Here is a 23,958-nt window from a genome sequence, read left to right on the forward strand (position 1 = left end):
ATGTTTGGTATTTATTTCATTTGCTCAGCTGTGCAAAAGATTCAGGTTTTGCTTGGTAAAACAATGCTGATCGTAGCTGTTTATCCAGTTTGCCAGTGTGGTCATCTCTACACATCTACAGTGAGTTTACGTTCACACAGCAGTTCAGATTGTACACACGCAGAGCGGCAGACACCACAACGAGACATCATCTAAAGCATAATTCTTGTGCTATCACTGGGTATTCATTTGAGACATAAAAGCCAGAGCCTGCGAAGTAGTAAGTACCCAGCGTTAGCGCACTCTTACCATGTCATTGTGATGTGAACAAAAGAAAACTGAGCCAGTGAAACAAGAAAAATGTGTACAGAAAAGAACAAAAGAGACGAGTTAATGGAAACAAGATTGAACACACTTTTCTACAACACTTAATTAGTATTTTGAGGAATAGCAGTAGTACCAAGAAAATTGTGTAATTCTGAGAATTTTATTTTAGGCCATGACTGAGCAAACGTGAGGGTGAACAACGTTCTCCAATTATGTTGATAATTACCTTTAAACACACATCATTAAGTCCTTTTCCTCTATTCACAATTTGTCACTTCCTGCTACATATGGTGCAGGATTATTGTGATCTCCGTGTAAAAGAAAAGTCTTTTATGGAAATCTGCAGCATTTTTCTGTGAAGCTGATCCATATCATTTTTGTTTATTGAGGCTCAGCGAACCATCTTTTAACTTCTGTTGAAGCATTAATTATTAGTTTGGAAAACAGGGGCACCGCAAAGTTTATTTTAATCATCCAATTTACAAAGGAAGAATGAAACATAAACAACAGCGAGGGGAGGTAATGCCATTTTATGACCTGTTTCATGTGCATATGGGCTTATAAAGGACTTTAGTGGTTGCTGACACCTTAAAAAAGTTTTTTTAAGAAAACATTCCCATCTATACCCTAAAGCATATTTGATTTAGTCCAGTTTTTGAAAGGGCATGTCAGGGGGAAACAATTATATCTGAACATGCTTTGTTTCTTAATGTAGAAACTAATTTGAGGTCTGAAATGCATAAATTAAATACTTTTGAAAATACAGAAGGTGGAGCCCGAAGCGAGTGAAGCTCTCTGTTCTGGTCTGTTAAATGACTGCATGGATGTAATTGCTTTCCTGCTCAGTTATGTGTTTCTTTTCTAATGTTTAACTGACTATCTTGAGTGTGGTATCTTACCTTGACTTCAGGATCACATTTTTATGCCCACCTGCAGCAGTGCCACAACATTAGCAACAGTGAATCATTTGGGTGTGCACAGCAAGTGAGCATGAGCTTGTGTACTTTGGCCTCCTATCTGATGATAACACTAAATGCTCAGTGATCCGGATGCGTGCTTTTTTGTGTTCGGTGGATAGAGCCCACTCTCTGTTACCTGGAACCTGTTGAATTGTTTGGCTTTTGTTTCCCTTTCCTCATTAGTAATGCCTTATGGTTTCAAATTTTGCAAAATTCAAAATCATTGAACTGTATTCAGCATGGTAGAGCCATGCCACAAAATAACAGATGTATCATTTACAAGTAAATGCCCCAAATGGATTCACATGGCTAAAGCTTATTCAACTGGTGGTTAGCTTTTGAACCAACTGTAATGCCTTGGATAATTACATTCTGTTTCTCAGGCTATTATTCATCAGTTAAAGGTCAAGAGCATTATTTGCAACACAAACTGAGCCTTGCATTGTATGGGCCAGCACACAGTCGTCTAGTTGCTTAGTGACTTTGATATGCATGTGAATGTCAAATTATAAAACTGAGCCCTAATAGGCAGCCATTACTGCAAGTGAGGAGCCTTTGTGTAAACCTGAGGTCTAATCACTTATTCAATCACCAAGCATTACGTCCCTGCTCTCCTCCACTGCTCCCTCTAAAAAGCAGCTGATTTTGTATTTCAAAAAACCATGGATACACTTGAATAAAATATATATTTCTGCCCACAGCCAAGGCCTAATTGGTTATCTGAAGTACTACCAAGGTTGTCTTGGTTGCTGTAATTAAATTAGAAACCATTGTCATGTTGACTAGGAAATTAAGTGAGCCATAGATGATTTTTCTTTCTCCTATCAATCGCAACACTACATCTTACATACAAGCATTGAGAGGATGCACTATCTGACGTACGCTGGTGATTACGGCACAGAAAGCTGCAGGTTCTCCTAACACCATAAACTGTGAGATGTTGAAATGATAACAGGAATGCGCCTAAAACTAGAGCGCGGCGTCTTCTTCTTCAGCTCTTGTGAATTTCACCTCTTAACTGCCAACACTGAGGACAACATGGCACCAAGCCAGGGTGGCAGAATGCGGTTCACACTTTTCTCCTGTCATACGAACAAACGAAAAGCACCAGAAATGGATGCTTTAGTTTGTAATACGCTGCGGTACTAGTGTGCTCACTAAAACATCAATTTTAAGGCACAATTTCAGGCGATCACTCAGTGCTGTCTATACACAGTAGACACAATACTTCTTAATACATATTCACAAGAGGGAGAAAAAAAATCAACCCATATTTAGACTGATACGAATTCCAAAATAAACCCTGGCAGGATTAATCTTTTTCAGGTGTTTTTTTTCAAAAGTCAAGGCTTCTACTGCACCATTTTACTATTTAAATATGCTCTGCACTTCAGAGTCAAGATCTATCAAAGAAACAATGAGGAAGTGTACATTCATAAAGTTCCAATAATGTTTTGTAATGGAACATTAAACTGTAATGAACAGCCAAAAATGGTTCTTTATGGAGCTACTAAAGTGCTGTGAACCAGAGAAACACAGCTCCTGCCATGTGCCATATTACTAATAGATCTGCAGGCTGCAGTCACAGCAAGAACCATTAAGGGTTTGAAATTGTTCCACCAGAATGTAAAGAGTCTATAATGCACAATTTTGTTCAATTGTGAAGAGTCACCTCCTCAAGTGTGCAGGGCAACTATTATCCAGCAGATCACCTGCCCCTGGAGAGGTGACAGTCCTTTCACCTTGCAGCTGCTGGTGTTTGGCACCACACGCCTCACACACACCATCTCTGCATCTGGGCGACACCAGATGTTGTTGAATAATTTCTCATACAGGTGAAAGTTCCTTCCCTTTGCAGCTGAACCTCGACTTGCTCTACATTTCTTCCAATTCAGACACATCAAGACAAGTGCACGCAATTTCTGCTCAGATATTTCTTACTTTAAAGCCTTCGATGCAGTGAGGGGAGGTGAAAACCCAGAGGGAGGGACACTGGAGAGCCTTTTTTCCACTCATTTCATTTGCCCCCTGCTGAAAAATAAGACTTTAACCTGATCCTGAAAGGTAGCATGTCTCAAATGCATCACAATGTCCAAAAAGCAGATGGCTGTCTAGCAGGGCAACAATTCTTTCTCTGAAACGCTGAATAATACATGCATATCTTGCTGTGATCCAGCGAATTCAATAGCCTATAGAAAAGGATTGCTCTCAACGTAAACCATTTTGCTAGAGGCCGTTCTCTTTCCTCAGGTCCAGTCTCCCATAAATAATTTGCCTTCAACCTTCACATGCATAAAAATTGCAACTTGTTGGTTATGAGAGAGAACAGTGAGGATGCACTTTGAATGCCAATGTGCCGATGAATAAACAATGGCTCGCTGCTCCAGGAGCAATGCAGAGCTGCCAGGAGACATTGCTTTGAGTCCACAGGCTCTCTTAATGGTTTTTGCCACAGACCAAGCCTTTCAGTCAGCTGTGAATGGGAGGCTGTTTTGATCGGGGTGGTGGGGGTGGGTTGTGGTGGCGGGTCGACACTTTAATAATTTCTAACAAAGCAACAATTCCCAAGGCACTTTGGACAACCTTGGCTGATTCTCTCTGATTATCCTCCAGCCACTCAACTCGCTTTAAACTGTGATTGAATGAGGCTTTCTATAGCAACAAGCTTATGGTATATGAGGAATAGCCTTGTACATCCACAACTGAGGTCACTATTATGGTCAAGTGGAGGGATCTGTCTCACTGAATAAATGTTTCTACGTCGAATCCACGCAGTTCTTCTAATAAGCTCCACTGAAGATTATAAAGCAATGCAAACAATAACAGTCCAGATCCACTGTGATGTTTCTGAACAGATATGAGGTGTCCGAGAAGCAAATCAAAGTCTGTCATCTCCTCAGAATGCAATGCCATTATTTTTGCAGTGCTACAGTGCCACCTAGTGGTGAGCTGACACCGACTGCAAGTACTTGAACATAGTATTTCCCAACCTGGGGGGTCACGTTGCAGGGTGATCATCAGGAAGAGAAAGAAGAAAAAAGATAACTTTCTGACTTTTCAAGTTTGCCCACCCCCCCCTCCCTTTTTTTTTTTAAATCATGGAAGTCGGAGTCATAGTTTTGCTTCTTAAGGCCTCCAAAAACATAAAAATCAAATCATCTGAGAAAGAAGGACCTTTTTGTTCACAAGTCCCAGTTTGTGCCACTCTAAAAGAAAATGAACCGTGTTATAAGCCAGAGGGTTGATTAAAAACACTTCCCATTGTTAAAGGTATTTTCAGAATCTCATCTAACCATCTGGGAGAAAAATACTCCATCAGTTTAATGATAAAAGACACTGTGAGCCTGACAGTGTTATTGAAGTGCAAAGCTAAATCAGTAGAGTTGTCTTTTAAAAGGTGATAAGGCACAAAGGTTTGGAGCAGCTGCTCTGACGTCTGCAGTTCTCTCCTCTAAAATACACCCACGACACAAGAGTTCAACAAAACATAATCACTGATATAATATATCTTTATTTTTTTTAAGACTCTCACTAAAATAACAAATTTAACATGTCATAACAGAATATCCTCATCTACATGTTTGGATTTGAAATAGCATCTTTAATGAATAAAACAACATCATATTTTATGTAAAACACCACGTTGTTAAAAGTTCCCTAAAAGAGGAAAGAAATGTTCATTTTTGTGACAAAAACACAATGCCGTACAAAATACACTTTTTCACCTAACTGAATGAGCTAATTTGCATTTACTGAATGTCTAGCATATTTTGCCATGGTAGCTTTGACCTTAACAGAAATCATAGCACTCATTGTTATTTTAAGATTGCATTACACAATGTGTGATAAAAGAAAAGTGATAAGTTAGAAACCACGAGGTTACCTTCCATTTTACCAACCCCCAAAAGTGCTAATTTAGTATTTAACGATGATTCAGAGCAAGCCGTTGCTTACAGAAAAAAATATATACTGTATATCAAGAGGCTTCATGTACACCACGTTAAGACAATGTGTTTCATACACAGTTATCCTTAAAAGTGCTTGTTGGAGTCTGAGCAGACTAGAATAGAAAACAAAATGTACAGTACATTGGCCACATGTTAGCTGTGTGTTATTTATACAAATATAATACATTTAAAATGAATGTTATTTTATACACATTCCTATACTGAAATCATATTAATAAAACCGGTTACTTTAGCTTGTCATCTCTTGTTGTTTAGACATTAAATAAAATATATAAGCCATCTTTTTTTGTTTTTCAAACTTGCCTCTCTTACTGTTACTCTAGGTTTAACTCACTTGTTCTGCTAAAGCCATTGCAAAATATTGAACTACCAGCGATGACAACAGTATGACGTCCAGCAGCAGCCTCACTTCACACTTTTTAGCAGCTCCTGAAGGTTAAAACAAACACACTTTCAACACAACAGTCTGTTGGTCTGGCAGAGGATAAAGTGCTGTTCTCCTTTGGCCCCGATGTGGAATCAGATAGAACCAGTGTTCAGAATCACTCGTAGACCCCGGCCTCTGATCTCAGTGCAGCATGATAAAAAGCCTCATGACCCAGAGCCTTGGACAGCAGTCTGTGCCCGCGGGGAGACATGCAGCCCTGGCCAGGCAAATATCCGGTCACAGCTTTACCGGATCTTGTGGGTTTAGGTTTGGGCACTGCGTAATACCCCTCCATGTGGTCATACTGTGTAGGTCTGACTTTAGTGCTCTGAGTCCTTCTGTTGGGTTGAGTGGAAAAGGATCCCAGATGTTCTGGATCCAGAGGGGATTTTGCGTGGTGATGATAGTAGTGACGATTTTCTCTGGTGCTCTGCGACCTCCCCGGTCTCCTGAGGATGCTGGGCTTCACAATACCAGAGTAGCTGTTGACAGCGTTGGTCATCATCAATCGATCCTGGTCATGACCTCGCGTATGGCTTCTGTCATTGTGCTCGATGTTCTTGAGGTTAGGACAGCCCCTTTCTGGAAGCGAGGGGACTTTGCGAAGCGGTGGCTGCTGCGAGGAGCTCTCTTTGATCTGAATTCGCCTGGATGGTGCCGGCTCCGCACTTGACCGGTGACCATACTGCTGCCTGGTGACCTCGGGGTCTACCTGTTGAGACCGCAGGGAGGTCGGAGATGTAGCAATCACAACATTTTGGCTTTCTGTCCGATTGGCGGAGAGGAGGCAGCCGTTTCCAGGGTCTGACTTGCTTCTTGTGTGTACGATGTCTCTGTTTCTTCTGTCTGTCGGCGAGACAGGGCTCTCATACGGCGACACAGCGCACGTATTTTTATGTCTGGATTTACTCTCCTGCTTGACTGGTTGATATACCACTCTTTCAAAGACTCCCGCGTCTCTAGCCTCATAAACGACAGTGTCCCTGCTTTCTATGTAAACCTCCCTGTTCACAGGAGGGACACGCTGTGGAGAGTAGTTGTAGTAATCTGATTGTCCACTTTCTCTGGTGGAACGCATGGTGTAAGACTGACTGTGTCGGATACCGCTTTGCCGGCAGGGCTCTACGTAATAGCGGGAGCTGTCTACTGGGTTCATGTCGGAATAGGGGCTGTAACGATAGTCAGCACGTGCGTTCTCAAACTGCAGCCGATTAGAGTGGATGCCGGTCTGAATCAGCCTCTGATAGGGTGCCTCCTGGCCCGACGTCTGCTCGACATAAAACATGGTGTCAGGGGGCAGGACTTCTGTCTCTGCCAGCTCGTAGTGACTAATCTGAGGGGCATGGAAGGAGCGAGCCCTCCGGATGGCCGGGTGCCCGACTATTCTATCATCTGACCTCTGCCAATGGCCTTGTTGCTTGTGGCAGCCACTGATAAGGTGCTCATCTCTATGGTAACGTCTGTACTGAGGTGACAAAGGGTGTCTTAACCCTAAGGTACTGTAGCGGCTCTCAGAGGATTGCCTGTACAGGCCCTTTGGCCCCACAAGATGATGAGGCAGAGCATCAGGCCGAGGGCAGTGAGGTGCGGGCAGTCGTCCTGTTTGAATTGGTCGATGACGATGATGATGATGATGATGATGATGATTGCTGTAGACATCCTCAACCAGGCCCAGAGGTCTGTCCTCCTCAGGGCTGTAGTGATGGCTTGAAGAGGGCTGTAATGAATGTGGCAGGACCTCCTCGATTGAGGCAGGCATGGAGGTCTCAGCCAGAACAGCACGGAAATTAAATACATTGATAGAGTCGGTGTTCACGTATACAGGAGAAGTTGACGGGCTCTGAGCGGAGCACACAGGTTGGGTGGGTGTTGAAACGCCAACGCTCTGATGGGTGGGTTCTGCTTGCGTGACATCTCTGAGCCCCTTTTCCTCCCTGTGGTCCCTCCTCTCTGCACTGCCTTCATCCAAGCTCCCTGACCCGAGCGGGCTCACGTTAGGTGTGAAATTGCAAATGCTTTCCTGTCCATCGGTGACCTGCAACGGCTCCAGGCCTACATGTGCAGGAAGGAAATGAACAGGATGAGCGCAGCAGTGGCTCTCCACAGGGCTGTGCGCCGACGTTTGCCACTGGGAAACAGGCATGACGTGAGTGCCGCAGTACTCCTGGGGATACACTTTAAGGTCGAGAACGGAGGGCCGGGGCGGTTTGTCCTGGGCGTGAGGAGCTTCCTGTCTTTGGAGAGGGTGCGATGGGACGTTGTTTCTTCTCTGGGAACCACTGCTAGCCTTCTGGGCAGATTCAGCCAGAGCCAAAGCCAACTTGCGGGCAGCACTCGTCAAGGGAGGGTGAGGAGGGAGAACAGACACTGAACTCATAAGTCTATCTGTTCCTGGGGAGGGATAAGACAAACAACGCTACAGTATGACAGGACAAACAAAGCTATGGTAAGACATGATGGGAAAAGACACAAAAGCTTTCATAAGAAACTAGAGAGTGCATTATTATTTAAATAGATGCTAACTATATACAGTAAATATTATGTATGATGCTAAAGAGGACTGGCACTGACCTGGATCAGGCAGGTTCTGTGCAGACTGACTGAGGTCGGTCAGGGCTGACGCCTGGCTTGCTGTGCTGAGTGGGCTGCAGTGTTGGTAGGGTGCTCTCCGCTCCTTTCCATCTGCCAGTGGAGCATCACACTTCTCCAAAAGGTGAGAAGAAGTGGGAAGAGGTGGAGGAGAGGTGGATGAATTCTGAACATCTGCTTGCGTTTTAAAAGATTTCTTCCTGAGTTTCGGAGAGAGCGGCTTGGAGGTAATCTTCTTCCCACCTTTACTGAGAAGCGGGCTAATATCTGGAGACTGAGAACAACTGATGTTGTTGTTAGGAGAGGAGATGGGCTCTGATTCACTGGAGCAGCCTGCGCTCTTCCTCCATTTATTTACGTCTTTGTTACGATGCAGCCCAGGCGTCGCTGATGGTGGGCTGCACTGGAAAGACATGGGGTCAAAGTCCAAACTAGAGATGCCAACAGCTGGTGGACAAAGGTCAAGATCATCGTCCTGGTGCGGAGATGAAATATATGCTGCGTTGTAGACACCATCATGACCCTCATGTGGTGAGTGGTTTCTGGGGTCGTCTTTACTTCTGGTGTTGCGTAGGTCGTCTCTGCAGATAGCAGGAATGGCCTCACTAGTCAAACGAAGTCTGCGCGGGTGGTAACTCTGAGGTTCCCCTGGGATGGAGATAAACACATATTTAGACCGATTCCTCAAATAGACATTTAATCACCGGGAGCTGACTGAGGTGTGAAAAATGTACAGTTTTAGTAATTACCTTCAACATTGTGCAAAGATGTGAGAGATTCCTCACTTTTGGTAGAACGCAACGTGCCACTATCTCCTCTTCCACCTGTAAATGTTTTCAGAGCATATTACTTTCCTCAAAGAAAGAACATTTCAACACATCGAGCTGTCGAGATTGGTTGAAAAAAAAAAAAAAAAAAAAAAAAAATCGACAAGTTCAAATTCATTAAAAAGTAGAGAAACAGAAGCTTTGAAAGGTCCAGTTACAGAAGCTTTATGTTTTCTGGCTGGGTAACAGCAGCAGTGATCTGACCTGGCAGCGCAATGCTCTTTATCTCGTTTGGCTCGCTGGGATGTCGCTTCAGTTTACGTTTAGACACAGACTGCGACTTGCCCAGGTGGAAAAAGGAGAGCCAGTTCCCCACAGGAGACTTCTTAGCTTTAGTAGTAGGACGCTTGCTGCTACAACACAGAAACAAATCATCTTCAACACTCCCCGTTTCATCTTACAATGCCATTCACACCAATAGAAGTACATTTAAAAGATAAAAAACAAAACATTCATTCTGCAAGGATTGATTATTTTCAATATATTTTAATCTGATTAATTGGTTAGTGAACAGAAATGTCAGAAAATTGTGAAAACATGCCCACCACAATTTCGGGTTTCAAGGTAATATCTTTGAATATTGTAAATAGTTTTGTCCAACCAACAGTCCCAAATACAAAATTATGTAAAATCCTCACATGACACACTTAACAAACGACCTGAATCAAAAATTGTTTTCTTTACATTTCCTGATTGATTAATCAACTAGATGTTTTCAGCAATAGAAAATATGACTCATACAAAGTGTTATGATTGAACAACTCAAACCACAAATCATGACATGCTGACTCATGCTCATGAAGCAGAAGAATTCATATAACAAATAAAAAGGACCCATCAGGCGGTCCATAAAACTACCTCTCCATCGGGAGCTCGATGACTGTGTGAAATTTGCCAAGCAGAGCTCCGGGTCCCTCCCCAACCTCAATGTAGTCACTGTGGGTGAGGCAGGGGGTGGTGGCCGGGGATCCTAGCTGTGCCTGCGTGCGAGCCTGGGCCTCCTCCAGAGACAGTAACTTTGTGGACGGGGAGCAGACCAGCAGGGACTTAGGTCTGGATAAGGTGTTGTTACCTAAAAGTAAGACGTTTGGAGTGTGTTAGAGATGGATATACCCTCATGCCACATGTCACTCTGCCTCTGTTTTGACCTACCTGTGCTTTCCCGTATGATGGCATTGAGTTTAGGGCTGAAGAGAGCCTCAGTGTTGTTAAGGATGAACTCCACCACCACCGACTGGATACGAACCTCCATGAACGCTGCTGTGCCGCTAAAACAGGCCGACTCGATCTGTCTGGACCTGAAACACAGTTACAGAACAGCACAACCTATTTCACAGCCCTGGACCACTGAGACATGCCCCAGTTCACTGTCACGGAAACACTAGAAGGAAACGGCAATGTGGGTGCTAACTGTGCCGGCACAGATCAGTATGCATGCAGCCATACATCTGGAATGACAGTTCAAGAGTCACCTGAGGAGGTTAGGCGCCCAGACAATAGCCAAGTTTTTAGTGTGCATGTTAGTGATGGGGCTGAAGGTGGCCAGGTTGGAGAGGTGTCTCATGAGGTACTCCAGAGTCCTGTGGATAAGGAGAGGCAAATATTAAATGTACAATTCTCCTGTTAATTTAAAAATATTTCCTTTTGGACAATAAAAAAAGTCTTTAAGAATCCTATGTAATCAGAGAGGATCATGTACAGACTTTTTTGGGACTTATTCATCAGAGAATCCAGTTCTGTGTTTCATATCTCAGAGCTGGATTGTCCATGTGGTTGACACTCTAAAGACAACTTTAGTATTTTAAACCTGGGACCCATTTTTTTACATGTTTTGGGTTTGAAATGACTGGTAGGTACAAAAACTTTTGGTACTGGTCCAGTAGATCGCCTCAGCTTACAGATGCGAACTGGCTGTGAATGAGCTACAATGGCTGTAATGTAATCCTTTGGGCAACCACACACTGTCAAAGTGCTTGTCTTTGCCACTAACAGGCTCAGATTTAAAGTGTCTGATAAAGTGTCTGATAACATTACAGAAAGGATCCATACAACAGATAAACTTGTAAGATCCTTTTTGTTTAATCAGAGACTGTTGTTATATCGTCGTCTTAAAAGCCACCAGACTCCATAGACAAAAACAGTCATTTTACCTTGCAGAACATGAGAGTTGGTGGTCTACGGCTGCCTTGATCGGTTAGTTTGTTTGTGTTATTGTGTGTTACACAAATATTGTTTTAGATTGGGATCAACCCTTTAAATCACCTAAGTTACACACTAACACAAACAAACTAACCGACCAAGGCAGCCATAGAACAGCCACTGCCATGTTCGGTGAGGTTTTGGAGAGAGCGTCATCGAGGCTGTTACTGATGAATCTTACACATCTATCTCTGTGGGACTCTTTCTGTAATATTGTCAGACCCTTAGAATAATAATCAGAGCCCGTCAGTGGCTAAACATCCACTTTAAGTGGGCGTTCTTTGACTCTACTGGACCACTTCTAAAATATTCTGGACCTACCAGTCATTTTGTACCCAAAATGTATAAATCTAGGGCTAAGGTTTAAAATACTAGACTTATCCTTTAGGTAAACAGATTTTTTGTGGTTCATTATCTTCACACACTTCACAAAATGAGCAACATAGCACTGACGATAGTAACTTGATGCATCACTCCCTTTTCTAAAAATCAAACAGTTCCACTTGAGCCCACCAGGGTGCAACAGTGAGCTTTAAACCTGACCTGTAATGTGGAGGAGGCAGCTGCTGGATGACATTGTGGATTTTGACCAGCCTCTCCTCATCTGTGGCTGCAGACACAGCCTCCTGTGAAAACAGAGGATAAAGCGTACATCACTGAGAGGGCTGATAATCACAGCAGAGGGAACTGCCTTAACGTACCCGCTGTCTTTTTCCCTTTTATATTCAGAGCAGCCAGTGTTTTCACTCACTTAATCTGCTATCGGTTTTGGCGGGCACATCCCCTGCTGTTCTTAGAAAGCCCAGCGTAATGCAATGACCCCATTTTGAGCAGCAGTTGAAAATGAGATGACATTTTTACATTGTTTCTCCAGTTCTTTGATTATCCCAGTAACCGTAAATCTGTCCTCTGCAGCTTTTCCTCCTCACAATGCTTAACCGTTATGCCAGTTTCCAATCCTGTATTTATCCCCAGCATGAGGTCCTTACTGAGAATCTGTCGTAGAGCTGGTAGGTGAGCAGGGGGTTGGGCAGCTCTCTGAAGTACAGCTTGCAGAGGGAGCCCACTGAGTGGATATCCTGTCTGAAGACATCTCTGCTCAGGTCTGGGATCTGTTCTGAGTCAAACTCGTGCCTACATGGAGACCGGGAGAAGAAGAAGATATAGAACAGCGTGGGTGTCATCCAACTGCCCATCTGTCAGCATGAAAACACAGAAACAAGCAAGACACAATTTAACATGGAGAGCTACTTTTGTCATGGTTGTGAACGTTTGGTGAATTGATGATTTATATTAAACTATATTAAAATGATGATGTAAACCTGAACATTAAAGTATAGTTCAACAATAGCAATATAGTTTTCCACATATGTGTGCATTATTTGAGTAAGAATTAAAATGAAACTGCAATACCCAATTTGCATTTTCATGTACTCATATAGATGTTTTCAGGTCTTATTACAGTGAAAATGGAAACTGTTTGACAATTTTCAAAGTCGTACTCTGCTGTACAGTGACAATGAAATGTCAAATGCCCTTTTCTTTTTCAAAATGTTAAAAAATTGCATTTTTATTGTAATTGTGGCTTAAATATTGGTCTTGCATAAATGGAAAATCAGGTTATATCGTTTATATAGCATTTTAATTTTCATATTTGAATATTGTTCCAAAGAAATTCTCTGGCTTATAACTGCCAAAAAACACAATTTACAAATGAAGAGAGAATTATTTACATCTCTTACATCTCTCCTCAAACTAAAAACACCATACGTTTAACAGCGAGGTGGAGCAGGTGAAGAAAAGCAAATGGGTATAAACTGTGAGAAACATTGAGTCATCAGATATTTATCATTATCACAACACACTGACATGTGACGAGGCAACGGTTTTCCATGTGGGAAAATCCCTTTTGATTGACTGTCAACACCCCCTTCAGATTATGTGCAGCCCAATTTATCTACTGATAGGAATTTCATGAATTCTTCCTGGCAAGCATAAAATAGATGAGAAAATCATTTGAGCCATTCCGCATTTCAGCCGCACAGCTTGAACCACATTGTATTTGATGGATTTCAGAGGAAGCAGCTCAAGAACAACACTTGGGGAGCAGCATCTATCATGTTGATAGTGAGCTCTACAGTTTATGTCAGTGATGCTTTCTGTATACTTTCACTTACTGCTTCCTAATCAGTTTAGTCCACAATGCCACACAGAAAAGCAAAACTTGAGTTACCAATCAAACAACCAACACATATTTGCAGCCCTGCACCAAAGCCCCCTGCATAAGGCAGTTAAATTGAAAATGGAGCTAAATCTCTAGTCAGTACAACAAACTAAACAGGTACAGACCTCAGTTTCTGGATGTTGGAGGAGATCCCAGACAGTCTGTAGATCCCATCCACCACTCCGTGCTTCTCTATGAACTCAGCACAGCTCTTAACAACCTGTGGGACTACAGGAGACAGCAGAGAGTCATGAGAGAGAGCTGAAACGTTCAGGATGTTTTAGCAGGGGAAGTTCCCCCCTATGTCATGCTATGACTTGCCTATATGCAATGTGTGCTGTTTCAATTCTACTCAGATCATGATAAATAAATCAAATTTGAGGGCTAGAGTAAAAAAATGTTTTTTTTTCAGTGGTGGAATGTAACTAAGTCCATTTACTCAACGACTATCCTTTGGTACAACACTTTTCAATCTTTCTATTCTTTACTACTTTATACTCCATTACATACTCAAAGCAAATATCATGCTTTTTACTTCTCTACCTTTATTTGACACTTTTAGTTACTAGTTACTTCTTACATTAAAAATACATGACATTCTTACATGAATAGATACAGTTGTGATATACTACTAAGAAGTAGTTCCACATTTGCAAACTACAACATTAAAATGCTCCAACATGTATGTGTTAGTTATATAATGACAATATAACACTGTGAAAGGACTCAAACAAAACAATTTCATTGCAGTAAATTACTGGCCAGGACTCTTTACTCATCTTTTTTGGATGGCTTAGTGTAATTTAAACATAAATTGGAAACGACTGGAATCACCCTCTGACATATCCAGTTTTATAGAGTTAGAGACTATAAAAATATAAAAGACATGATCTTGGTATCATTGGTACATATGCATAAACCTATTAAAATTTAGACTGGTATCTATTTAATCCAATAATCTGAGGAAACTGGCATTACATGACATACTGCAAATGGCTGAAATTGAGGCATTTCAACTCATGGCTTTATTCCTGAAAAAAAAAAGAGAAATAAAGACAAGGATCTGTGCAGAGGCACATCCTGCTGGCAGCCATAAAACAGTTATTCACACTACCGACTCATTTCACATCAAACATCACAGAGATGTATCACAAATCCACTGTACAGACAGCAGATTCGCTGGGTAATCCCTTCTCGGGGTATTCATGATTTGAAAACGTGAAACATATCAGTGTGAAGTGCCAGCAGCTAAGAATTACACTATGGAAAATAAGAGAGAAAATAAAAAAAAAGAATCCATTGTAGGAATAATTTACCCTCATGTCCTGAGTTGTGGAGATGTTCCCCCAAGTCACAGCCGAACACTCTCTCTCTGAGGATACCGCGCTGCCGCAGCTTCTGAGGGGGCGGGCGAGACTTCATAAAGGTCCTCAGGAATGTTACCAGCTTCCCATGCTTCTTACACACTGATTAAGATGGCACACACACACATAACAGCCACTTTAAATCAATCCGTCTCACATCCCAGGAGCAAGTCTTAAGTAAATCATCAAGTAGGACACACACACATGCACACACACACACTGAGGGGTACCTGGCTTCGGCACTGAGCTTTGAACACTGGGGGGAATCTTGTCATTTATCAGCTCAACACAGTCACAGGGGAAGAAACCAACCTGCAAGGAGAGAGGGGGGAATGAGCAGAGATAGAGGGAGAGACAAAGAGGGGGATACACTTGTAAGTTTAAAGGACCAGAGGGGGTTTTATAGCGCTGTGCCAGACTGTGGTAGGGTGAAGGTGCAGAAATAGGTCAGTAAGCATGAAGGTACAAGCTGCCTCAGGCTGAAAATAGCAGGTTGTGCAAGAAAACATCTTAGGGTGTCATTCAACCGCAATGACAAACAGGCTTCTTTTTGCTGTTGTGATTTTTAACAGCAGCTCATATAAAACCAAGCAGTACATCTTCATCTCTCAGTATGAATTTCCTGGACACCCAGCACTACTTTGGATGAAGAAACGCTTCACTTAAAGAAAAGAAAAAGTGTGTGTTGATGTTGATGTTGATGTATGTGTTCACATAGTTGGCATAAAAATCCTAATAATAATAATAATACTTGGAAACTTGGAAATACGTCACATAACTGAAGCTACAGATAAAAATTCATCTTTTTTAATGAGCATCAAGCTTGCCGTATACCTGGTACCACAGTGTGAATGAGGGAGGGCGGATGATGTACCTGAAAGCCGTGCTTCCCTCTCCACCAGCCCGTGTCTTCTTTGGGAGGCATGTCTATGACTGAGACAATGTCCCCCACCTGCACCACAAAGAGTGTGATGATGAGAATAAGGTCTTATCACAGCTGAGCACATTAGAATGGCATTATGAGGGGGAGGGAATCAGAAAATATGCATAAGCTAAACATCCAGCAAAAACAAATCCGCTCAAAGATGAATAAAAAAAAAATATTGATTCAAATGAGTCCATGTTCCTCCGCTGTCTTATCTAAAGAGGTCACCTCAAAGGTCAGCTCGTCTGTGGCCTGAGCTGTGTAACGTTTGGTGACGTGGGCAGCGGCGATGGCAGGGACGTTGATTGAGGCTTCCTCAGACACCAGCAGATGGTTCCCCTTATTGTCTATCTGGAAAAGAAAAGGATATTAGCAGCAGCCTGGCATTTGAAGAAATAACATTTTTGATGTCTTGTCAAGAGTTAGACGTTCTGGCCGAGCTTAGCTCAGAGATGAAGCGGGGAGAAGCAGCTGGTCTCTAAAGTGATAGAAGGAGACGAGCAATACACAATGGTGGCATTTTTCACATGCACAGTGTTACAATATGTTACTGTAGTGGTTTTGTTTATGTAATCAATAGGTATTTTCCCCAGCTAATGCTTCAGCCAGTCATGTAATTATCTTGTTCTCCCATTGAGGAAGGGATATTATAGTGTATTTACTCCCACACCATTATTAACTAAATAAAAACACCACACTGAATATCCATGCACCCACCCAAAACCACCTCTGTACAGCATCTCCAGCTGCTGAGTGGTACCACATATGTCTACAAATCTGGCACCACTCTGAGGACGTCCAGAGGCTGTTTCTCCAGAAATAGCTTTTAACACATACCTACCCCTAAACCATAAAGTCTTGTTTTCACATTTCAATTTCAACGTGCTCCTATGTGTTAAATGTCACTCCTCCTGTTTAGCTTGGCCATAATGCCCTGACTCTGTGCTAACAAGCGTATTTTTCAAAAATGTCTCACTGTTCCTTTAACTTACCTAATTAGCTAATAATACTGAATATGAAATATTCAATGGACTTATTCTTTTCTAGAGAGTGAATAACTGACAGCAAGTGTGATCAGACAGCTGATAAGAAGATACCTCCATCCACGTCAGCACCGGACCGCAGTTAATCTTGTTGTCAGCAATGACTGAGAAGCGGGACAGATAGGTGGCCAACATCGTGGTGACTGACTGAACGGAGACACAAGACGGTCAAGGTTTAGTAAAGTAATTTTCCAAAGATGCAACAGAACTGACTCATTGACACTTTGGATGTATCTGGTAATGCAATAAGGCCTCATTTCTAATGTGTAAATAATCCATATCACAGATTAGATGAGAGGTGATGGAGCTCTGTGGTACCTCAACAGTGTCCTTCAATGTGTCGTATCGTGGCAGCTCGGTGAGCTGCGAGTAACGGCGGTCGTAGATACACAAGTGCAGGTGTTTGTCCAGCACACGGAAGTCTTCGTAGGATCTCTTGACCAGCCAGCTTCGAGCCTGCTAAAAAGAAAAAAGGAGAAAAGCTTCAATTTATTTACATTTCATTTTTTATACCATGTAGTCTATTGTCCGAACGTAGCAACTGATGTTACCTGGCATGTGATCTGGACCAGGAAGACCAGCTCTTTGGAGTCCACACCAGCCTTCGGCCCTTCGCTGTGCCCCTCTGTGAAGGCCAACTACAGGAGAAAAGAACCAGAAAAAAAGAGAAAAAGAGGAGCTAATATTGAGAGAGCCCCCCATCCTAAATAATGGATGCGTGTAATACAAGAACCTCTCTGTATGTGACCTGGTGTACAAGAGGAACATCATGTCCAACCCCATTTTTCCATTAAAAAGTAAAAACCACTTTTACACTCTGTGGTTTGACTCTTCAAAACTCGACTAGCAAAGGAAGACGGAAAGTAAAACCTGAGAAAAGATGTCTGTTAACATTGAAAAAAGAACTTCTGATAAATGTTCTTTGAATGTGACCGCCCTCATGATCAAGTTATATTTGTACAGTATATTTCCGCTGCCACCAGCACAGAAGTGATTCATTTTCTCACTTGGCCATAAATCCTGCAGTATGAAATGTATAATACATAAGCTGATCAGACATCAGTGCTTGGAGGTAGAGTAGATTCAGCATAGATTTCTTCTTCTTCTTCCTTCCTACCAATATTCTATATGCCCCAAGAAGATGAAAGCCTTGCAGGAGTTTGGGAATACATTGATAGATATTACTGTAGAGGAGACTTCAAAGGCCTGGAAGCAGAGTGAAGTTCTGGTTATTTATAACTGTTAGCAACTCATCCAGATACTCTGTTACACAACGCACGGCGACCTAGTTACTGCTCGACAGTAATACAGCAAACCGGACTGACAAAGAACATAGAATGAGAAATTTGCTCTTGAATAAGTCATGATGTAAGAGCTCTTGAAATAATAGCTCAAACTATGCATCTGAATTAAGTACTAATATGGGGGTCAGGAGGCCAAAAGCATGATGGGCTCATACAGAGAGAGTTACAGATCCTTTTGTGATGAAACAATAAATCTAGCTTGAAAAAAAAGTGGAAATTATGAACCGAAACAGCAAAAAATCTGAAAGTTTCCACTGAAGGCATGCTTGAGCATCGCTTCCTCCATGATGCTCACACATCACAGACTCCTCCTTTTGAACTAAAACACGCCAACTCAGCTCAGACTTCTACCCGTTGAGCACAAATGTATCTTCATGTTGTGATTTATTCACAAACATCTGCCAGCAGACGCTCAAATCAATACGTAATCATGCAGTCGTTCAGGTTACCTGCCACTAAGGCATCTCAGATATCCATCTGCAGCTGGAGGAAGTGGCTCTCTCTTTGTGTGCAGCCGCAGTCTTGGACCTCAGTAAGCTCCTCCAACAAGCCAGATCTTGGCTGAGGGGCAACAGAGTTTAAATGCTGCTCCTCACTCGCCTGTTTGCCGTCCCCTGCCGCCTTACGTAAAACGCTCATTCACAGGGCTTTGGACCACCACGCGCTCACTGCTCTATTCAAAGCAGAAAATATAAAAAGAGGATGCTTCCCACTGTGTGTCTTGCCCCCCTTCCTGCCTCCGTCTTTCCATCTCTTCCCCCTCCTCCCTCTCCTGTACCCTGCCTCCATCGTCTCCCCCTCCCCCTCCCTCTCTCTCTCTTAACCGCTCTCCTTTCTCGAGTGACAAAAGGGGGTTTGGCAGTAAATGGGCTCTAACAGCACACGCAGATGCACAAGCTCATCCATCATAGAGAGGCAAAGCTGCACAAGATAGACGGACGACCCCTTCTTCATTTCAAAACAATTCTCATCCATTCCACCCTCAAGGCGAGACTGGACCTAATCTGGAGAGGGAATCGGTCGGGCGGGCAGCAGACAGAGGCAGACTGCTGTCCTTGTGCTATTCTGCGATTAGGACACATGAGACCTGATCAGTGCCCTCCCTTCCTGCTGCCACAGTCTGCGAATTTGGAGATAGGCAAGTGCATCATGGGAGATACAACAAGAACAAAGACTCCTCTCTCAGATCAAGTGAAGAGAAAAATCTAAAATAATACGCAGAAGTAAAAATAAACAGCATCACATCGCACAGTGGCGTGTGCCCGCTGTATGTTTCCGTGCAAGTGTGCAGACAGCGTGGACAGCTTTCAGTGTCAGTGTCTCCCCAGACTGATATTTCTCTGCCAGCTTAGCTCGGCTTTTCTTCTCCCTGTGGAGCTTTTCAAGGTCACTGAAACTGTTGTGCTGCTTCAGTTGCCTCCACTCTGCTGATGGAGCCATCACAGTCACGGCAACCACAGGAGGACGTTTACCCACCAGAGTGGCTAAACATGAGAGCATCCTGGGATTGAAGTCCCGTCCAGCCTCCTTCATTGTAGTCCATTAATGCTAAATGTAGGGTTTCAGCCCTAAAACATGCACGCACTGCTCATGCACTCTTTTGTGTTTCGGCTCCATCGGCAGCCTCTGGTTGTGGAGCGACCACTGCTGCACTCTGCTGGCGAGCAAACTGAACTGCACTGAGGTTAGCCAGGCAGTTAACAGCCACTTCCACACATGACTGAGCAACCACTGGTGCTTCACTGCTTCTCATTATAAATGCTGCAAATATACTCTTTCTTAAACATTAACAAAGCTTATAAGAGTCACTTTATCCATAATAACTACGTCAATGACCACTCTGTGACAACAAGACCAAGAGTCTGCAGCTATGCCACTGGTGCTGTGGGGATACACTTTAGCACAATTATGTTGTGCACGATGTCAGTGTTGAAGTTTAGCGCGTTAGCATGCTAACCATTGCTACAGTACAACTGAGGCTGATGGAAATGTCATTAGTTTTGCAGCTATTTGAGAAAATTAAAATTCAGTACAATTCATCTGTGGGGGCGTTGGGGGGGGGACATGAATATCTGAACCAAACATCATGGCAACCCATCAAATAGTTGGCGAGACATTTCACACTGAACCAAAAATGTCAGCCTAGGTGACGCTAGAGGAAAAGTCAGGGGATCATCAAAGTCATTGGGATTGCTCCTCTGGCGCCTGGGGGATGGGCTGCACAAAATGTCATGGAAATCTATCCAATAGTTGTTGAGATATTTCAGTCAACTGACGCACACACAGAGTGACAGTGCCATCCCTCGAGTTGCGCCTAGAGTTATCAAAACTTTGGGAACTCTAGGATTTTGTATAAACGGGGCATTTGCCTCCAACTTCATATAACTGTTACCATATATTCTTACAAGCTCTACCGTTATCTCAGAACCGCTTTTCACTTTGAAAATGAGTCACCTCATACAATTCCTGGGTCTACTCAGCTGCCTATCCAGGAATCATGTGCTTAAGACAGACTAATGGTGTATCACAGGTTTACAGAGGTCGGATGAGCCTGACATTAATAAACTATAATGCAGAGGATTAACACACTGCTGGAATCGGATCATGGCTTTAATAGGATCGCGACTAATAAAATCTCTAACAGTGAAAACATAATGATTTATGCATGGTAGGGTACAATTCTGGTCAAATTAATATTTTACAGCTTTTCTGATTAAATGACACACTAGCAGCTCTAATGGGACAATACAGTAAAAAAGAAAGAAAATGTAATAATGAGCGTGTAGCCGTTTAGACAAGACAAACAAGAGTATTGATTTGACTGCCACGTTGCATTTCAGGACTGATGCATTTCTGGAGCAATTCACCAAAATGGCCACTGAACTTGAGCCAAAAACACAATTACTAAACATAGTAACTCTCTGCTGCAGAAGGCACCGTGTAAGTATTTTCAGGGCTCACCTGAACGTTGCCAAAGTCAACAGTCTCATAGTGGAAATGGGCACACTCTGCCAACCTGGGGAAGTGACCTCTGGGGAACGTCAGCCTAAAAAAGCACAGCACAACAGCGCCTCATCAGTATTCAACACACTGACACCATGATGGAGAGAAAAGCAAAGCAAAGCAAAAGAGAGCAAACGAGGGAAAAGAAAGAGGGGTTAGGCCTGTGTGTGAAGGAAGAGGGTTAGAGATGCAAGCAGGCCGACCCGTCTGTCTGTGCCGCGCCCATCATTTTATAGGTCCTCATTTCACTGGCCTGGATAAGAGCCCTGTTTTACAGCCTATAATAGCAGCAGCACTGTCACAGGGAGCACCTACTTCTTCATGTTCTTGACCTTCATGCTGGCTGTGCTGACGCAGGAGCGCAGGAGGGGCTCAGGTGGGTGCTCTGTGATGTCATCAGTCCTCACCTGCCGAACACAGAGAGCAGATAGCAATGAAGTGCCATGGACGACTGATGGAGAAGCGATTATAGTCAAAAATAATTATGTCGATCACCACAAAACAGTAGTAGTGCAGCAAAAAGGCAAAAAAGACGTCTCACACAAGAATATAATGGTGAGTTGTACATCTGTGCTGATGTCATGTTAATGCTAATTAATTATGTTGTTTTATCTTATGTTCCTGTCATGTTATGTTCTGTATTGGTCCATTAAGAATGATTAATATTGATGATTAGTTTGCTTGTGGACGTGATGCGTGTGAAGGATGACGTATGGTTTGAAAATGAAAATAAAAACTTAAGAAGAAAAGAATATCTGCATTAAAAACAAATTCTTCTGTATTGAAAGTACAATTGAAAAGCAGTAGATGTTCTGTCATTCATCAAGAGACTTTGATTCTAAAAACAGGACAGTAATGATCCACAGAAGATATAAGGAAGGAGACGCTGTGGAGGCCGGTTACATAAAAATGGATTAACCAGCCCTCAGTTTACTTTCAGGAATGACATCACTTGACAATACTGTCATGACACCTTTACCTCAGCAGTTCATACACGCCACCTCACTCTCATTCCCAACCTGAAGGTGACACATCCTCAAATGCAAATTTTTACCTCTTCACACCTTTATCACTGTGACTACTGACTCTCACGTGACTGTGTGTGGGATCTAAGGGACATCACAGTGTGAATCACTTAAATAACCAATGCTGCCACATGGAAGAAGGGTGACATGTTCATTGGTGTTTGTTCGTGCATTTTTTTGTGTGTAAGTGGTGAGTCAGATTCGTGCGTGTGGGCGTGTACCATGGCAGTGGATGTCTCCTGCGGCTGTTTGTCTTCTGGAGGATTATCGTTGGCGGCTTGAGGTAAGGCATCGTCTTTGTCCAGGTCAGTAGAAGGTGGTAAATCTCTGCAGAAACACACAGGCCAGCCCATACAAGGATTGAAACACGAGAAGGGTGGCATGTCATCCTGCTAGCATCCATGTAGTCTGGGGTTTTCAAATAGGATTTGTAGTTTTTTTAAAAATACACCAGAGGGAGCAAGTGAGGGAGATGAATTTACAATATGTGGCTCAAATCATGACACTGCACCAGCATGGCCCAAAAAACATGTTGTACTCTGTACTGTGGTGTGTGAATCGCTATTATTTAGAGGGAGATACACTAATGAGAACATGAGAAAATGCTCATCTTCTCCAATCAGATCTAGACGAGAACAAACTCTTGATGTAGATGGAAAAATGGTGGCATCTCACATTATGGTGGGGTCAACAAAAAGCCATGGTGTCTTTTGTATACGCTCAGGAAAACAAAGCTTGACTATTCAGACAGCCATAAAGGCAGTCCACCCACAAGGGAGTGCTTCACAAAACCTTCACTTGAAATGTGACTCAATGTACTCGGGAGTGGAGGGAAAGGTCCATTCAGCTCAACTTTTATGAGCAACAAAGAGAGGAGAGAGACAGGCCTCGAATTTGTTACAGTGATTCAACGTGATGAGATCAGGACATGAGACCAAAAACACTGACACACACAGTGATTTATGTGATCCACAGTGACAGAACTGGTTCCAGACACACAATGTAAATTAATTGGATATACAGTGAGCTCTGGAGCATTAAACAGGAACAGGTTTTCTCTCTGTCTCACTCTGAGAACAGGGTCATGTTACAGCCTCACCATTACACTGCTCATACTTTTATTCATGTGGCATCTCATTAAAATGCAAACACACATGTAAATGAACGTGCAGGCATGCGCATCTACGTCAGTTTGAAGCGGAGAAAAAGGGTAACTCACCCTTCAAGGACGTCACCACTTCCTGGTTCACCCTGGGGTCCTGAGGCAGCATTCTCAATCACCGCGGCAACCACACATCCAGCCTCCATGATGCTGCCTGACTGCAACAGTCCGCTGTAGAGAAACGTGAGTGGGAGGGAAGAGGAGAGAGTGAGGCTGGGTGGGCAGATGAGTGGAGGATGGGAGGAAGAGTCCGATGCGATGAAGCCGCGAGACGTCAACCCACTTAAGGCTGCAGCGTGCGCGACTCTCAAGGCTACAATCCACAGAGCCCAGACTGTAATCTGCGATGACATCATGCTACGGTGCCGGGAGCTGCTTCACTGATAATACATGTCAGGCTGCAAATTCATAGGATAGTTTCACAAGAACATCAGCTGTTCTTTAGCATAGCACTGACAGGTTTTAGCTGGGGGAAAAAAAAGCGTACTCATATCAAAGAAATGCAAAGATTGTCATAGCAGCTTCAGTGCATGTCCTTGGATAACATGTGGTGTGCAGGTTTGCTTTTAATGCCATGTCACTTTTTCATTTTTCTTCTTTTTCATTATGTGAACAATTAAAATTTGGATCGTT

General features: G+C 43.0%; 1 protein-coding gene across 1 annotated transcript; it reads right to left on the bottom strand.

The window, feature by feature from the left end:
• Positions 1-4,845: 4,845 nt before the first annotated feature.
• Positions 4,846-23,493, bottom strand: arhgap32a (Rho GTPase activating protein 32a). The gene is made up of 21 exons (XM_070829542.1): positions 23,383-23,493; positions 22,385-22,490; positions 21,454-21,545; positions 21,097-21,181; positions 17,383-17,469; positions 17,150-17,287; positions 16,886-16,978; positions 16,017-16,139; positions 15,738-15,815; positions 15,094-15,175; positions 14,816-14,965; positions 13,625-13,727; positions 12,265-12,409; positions 11,819-11,901; positions 10,549-10,656; positions 10,229-10,374; positions 9,935-10,148; positions 9,281-9,429; positions 8,999-9,073; positions 8,232-8,897; positions 4,846-8,051 (listed from the first exon to the last, which is right to left on the bottom strand). Exons 1-21 carry the CDS (start codon positions 23,469-23,471, stop codon positions 5,776-5,778), a joined length of 5,088 nt encoding a protein of 1,695 aa, XP_070685643.1. The 5' UTR covers positions 23,472-23,493; the 3' UTR covers positions 4,846-5,775.
• Between the last annotated feature and the right edge of the window lie 465 nt (positions 23,494-23,958).

This window comes from Pempheris klunzingeri, chromosome 4 (assembly GCF_042242105.1).
Source record: "Pempheris klunzingeri isolate RE-2024b chromosome 4, fPemKlu1.hap1, whole genome shotgun sequence".
Lineage (NCBI taxonomy): Eukaryota > Metazoa > Chordata > Actinopteri > Acropomatiformes > Pempheridae > Pempheris > Pempheris klunzingeri.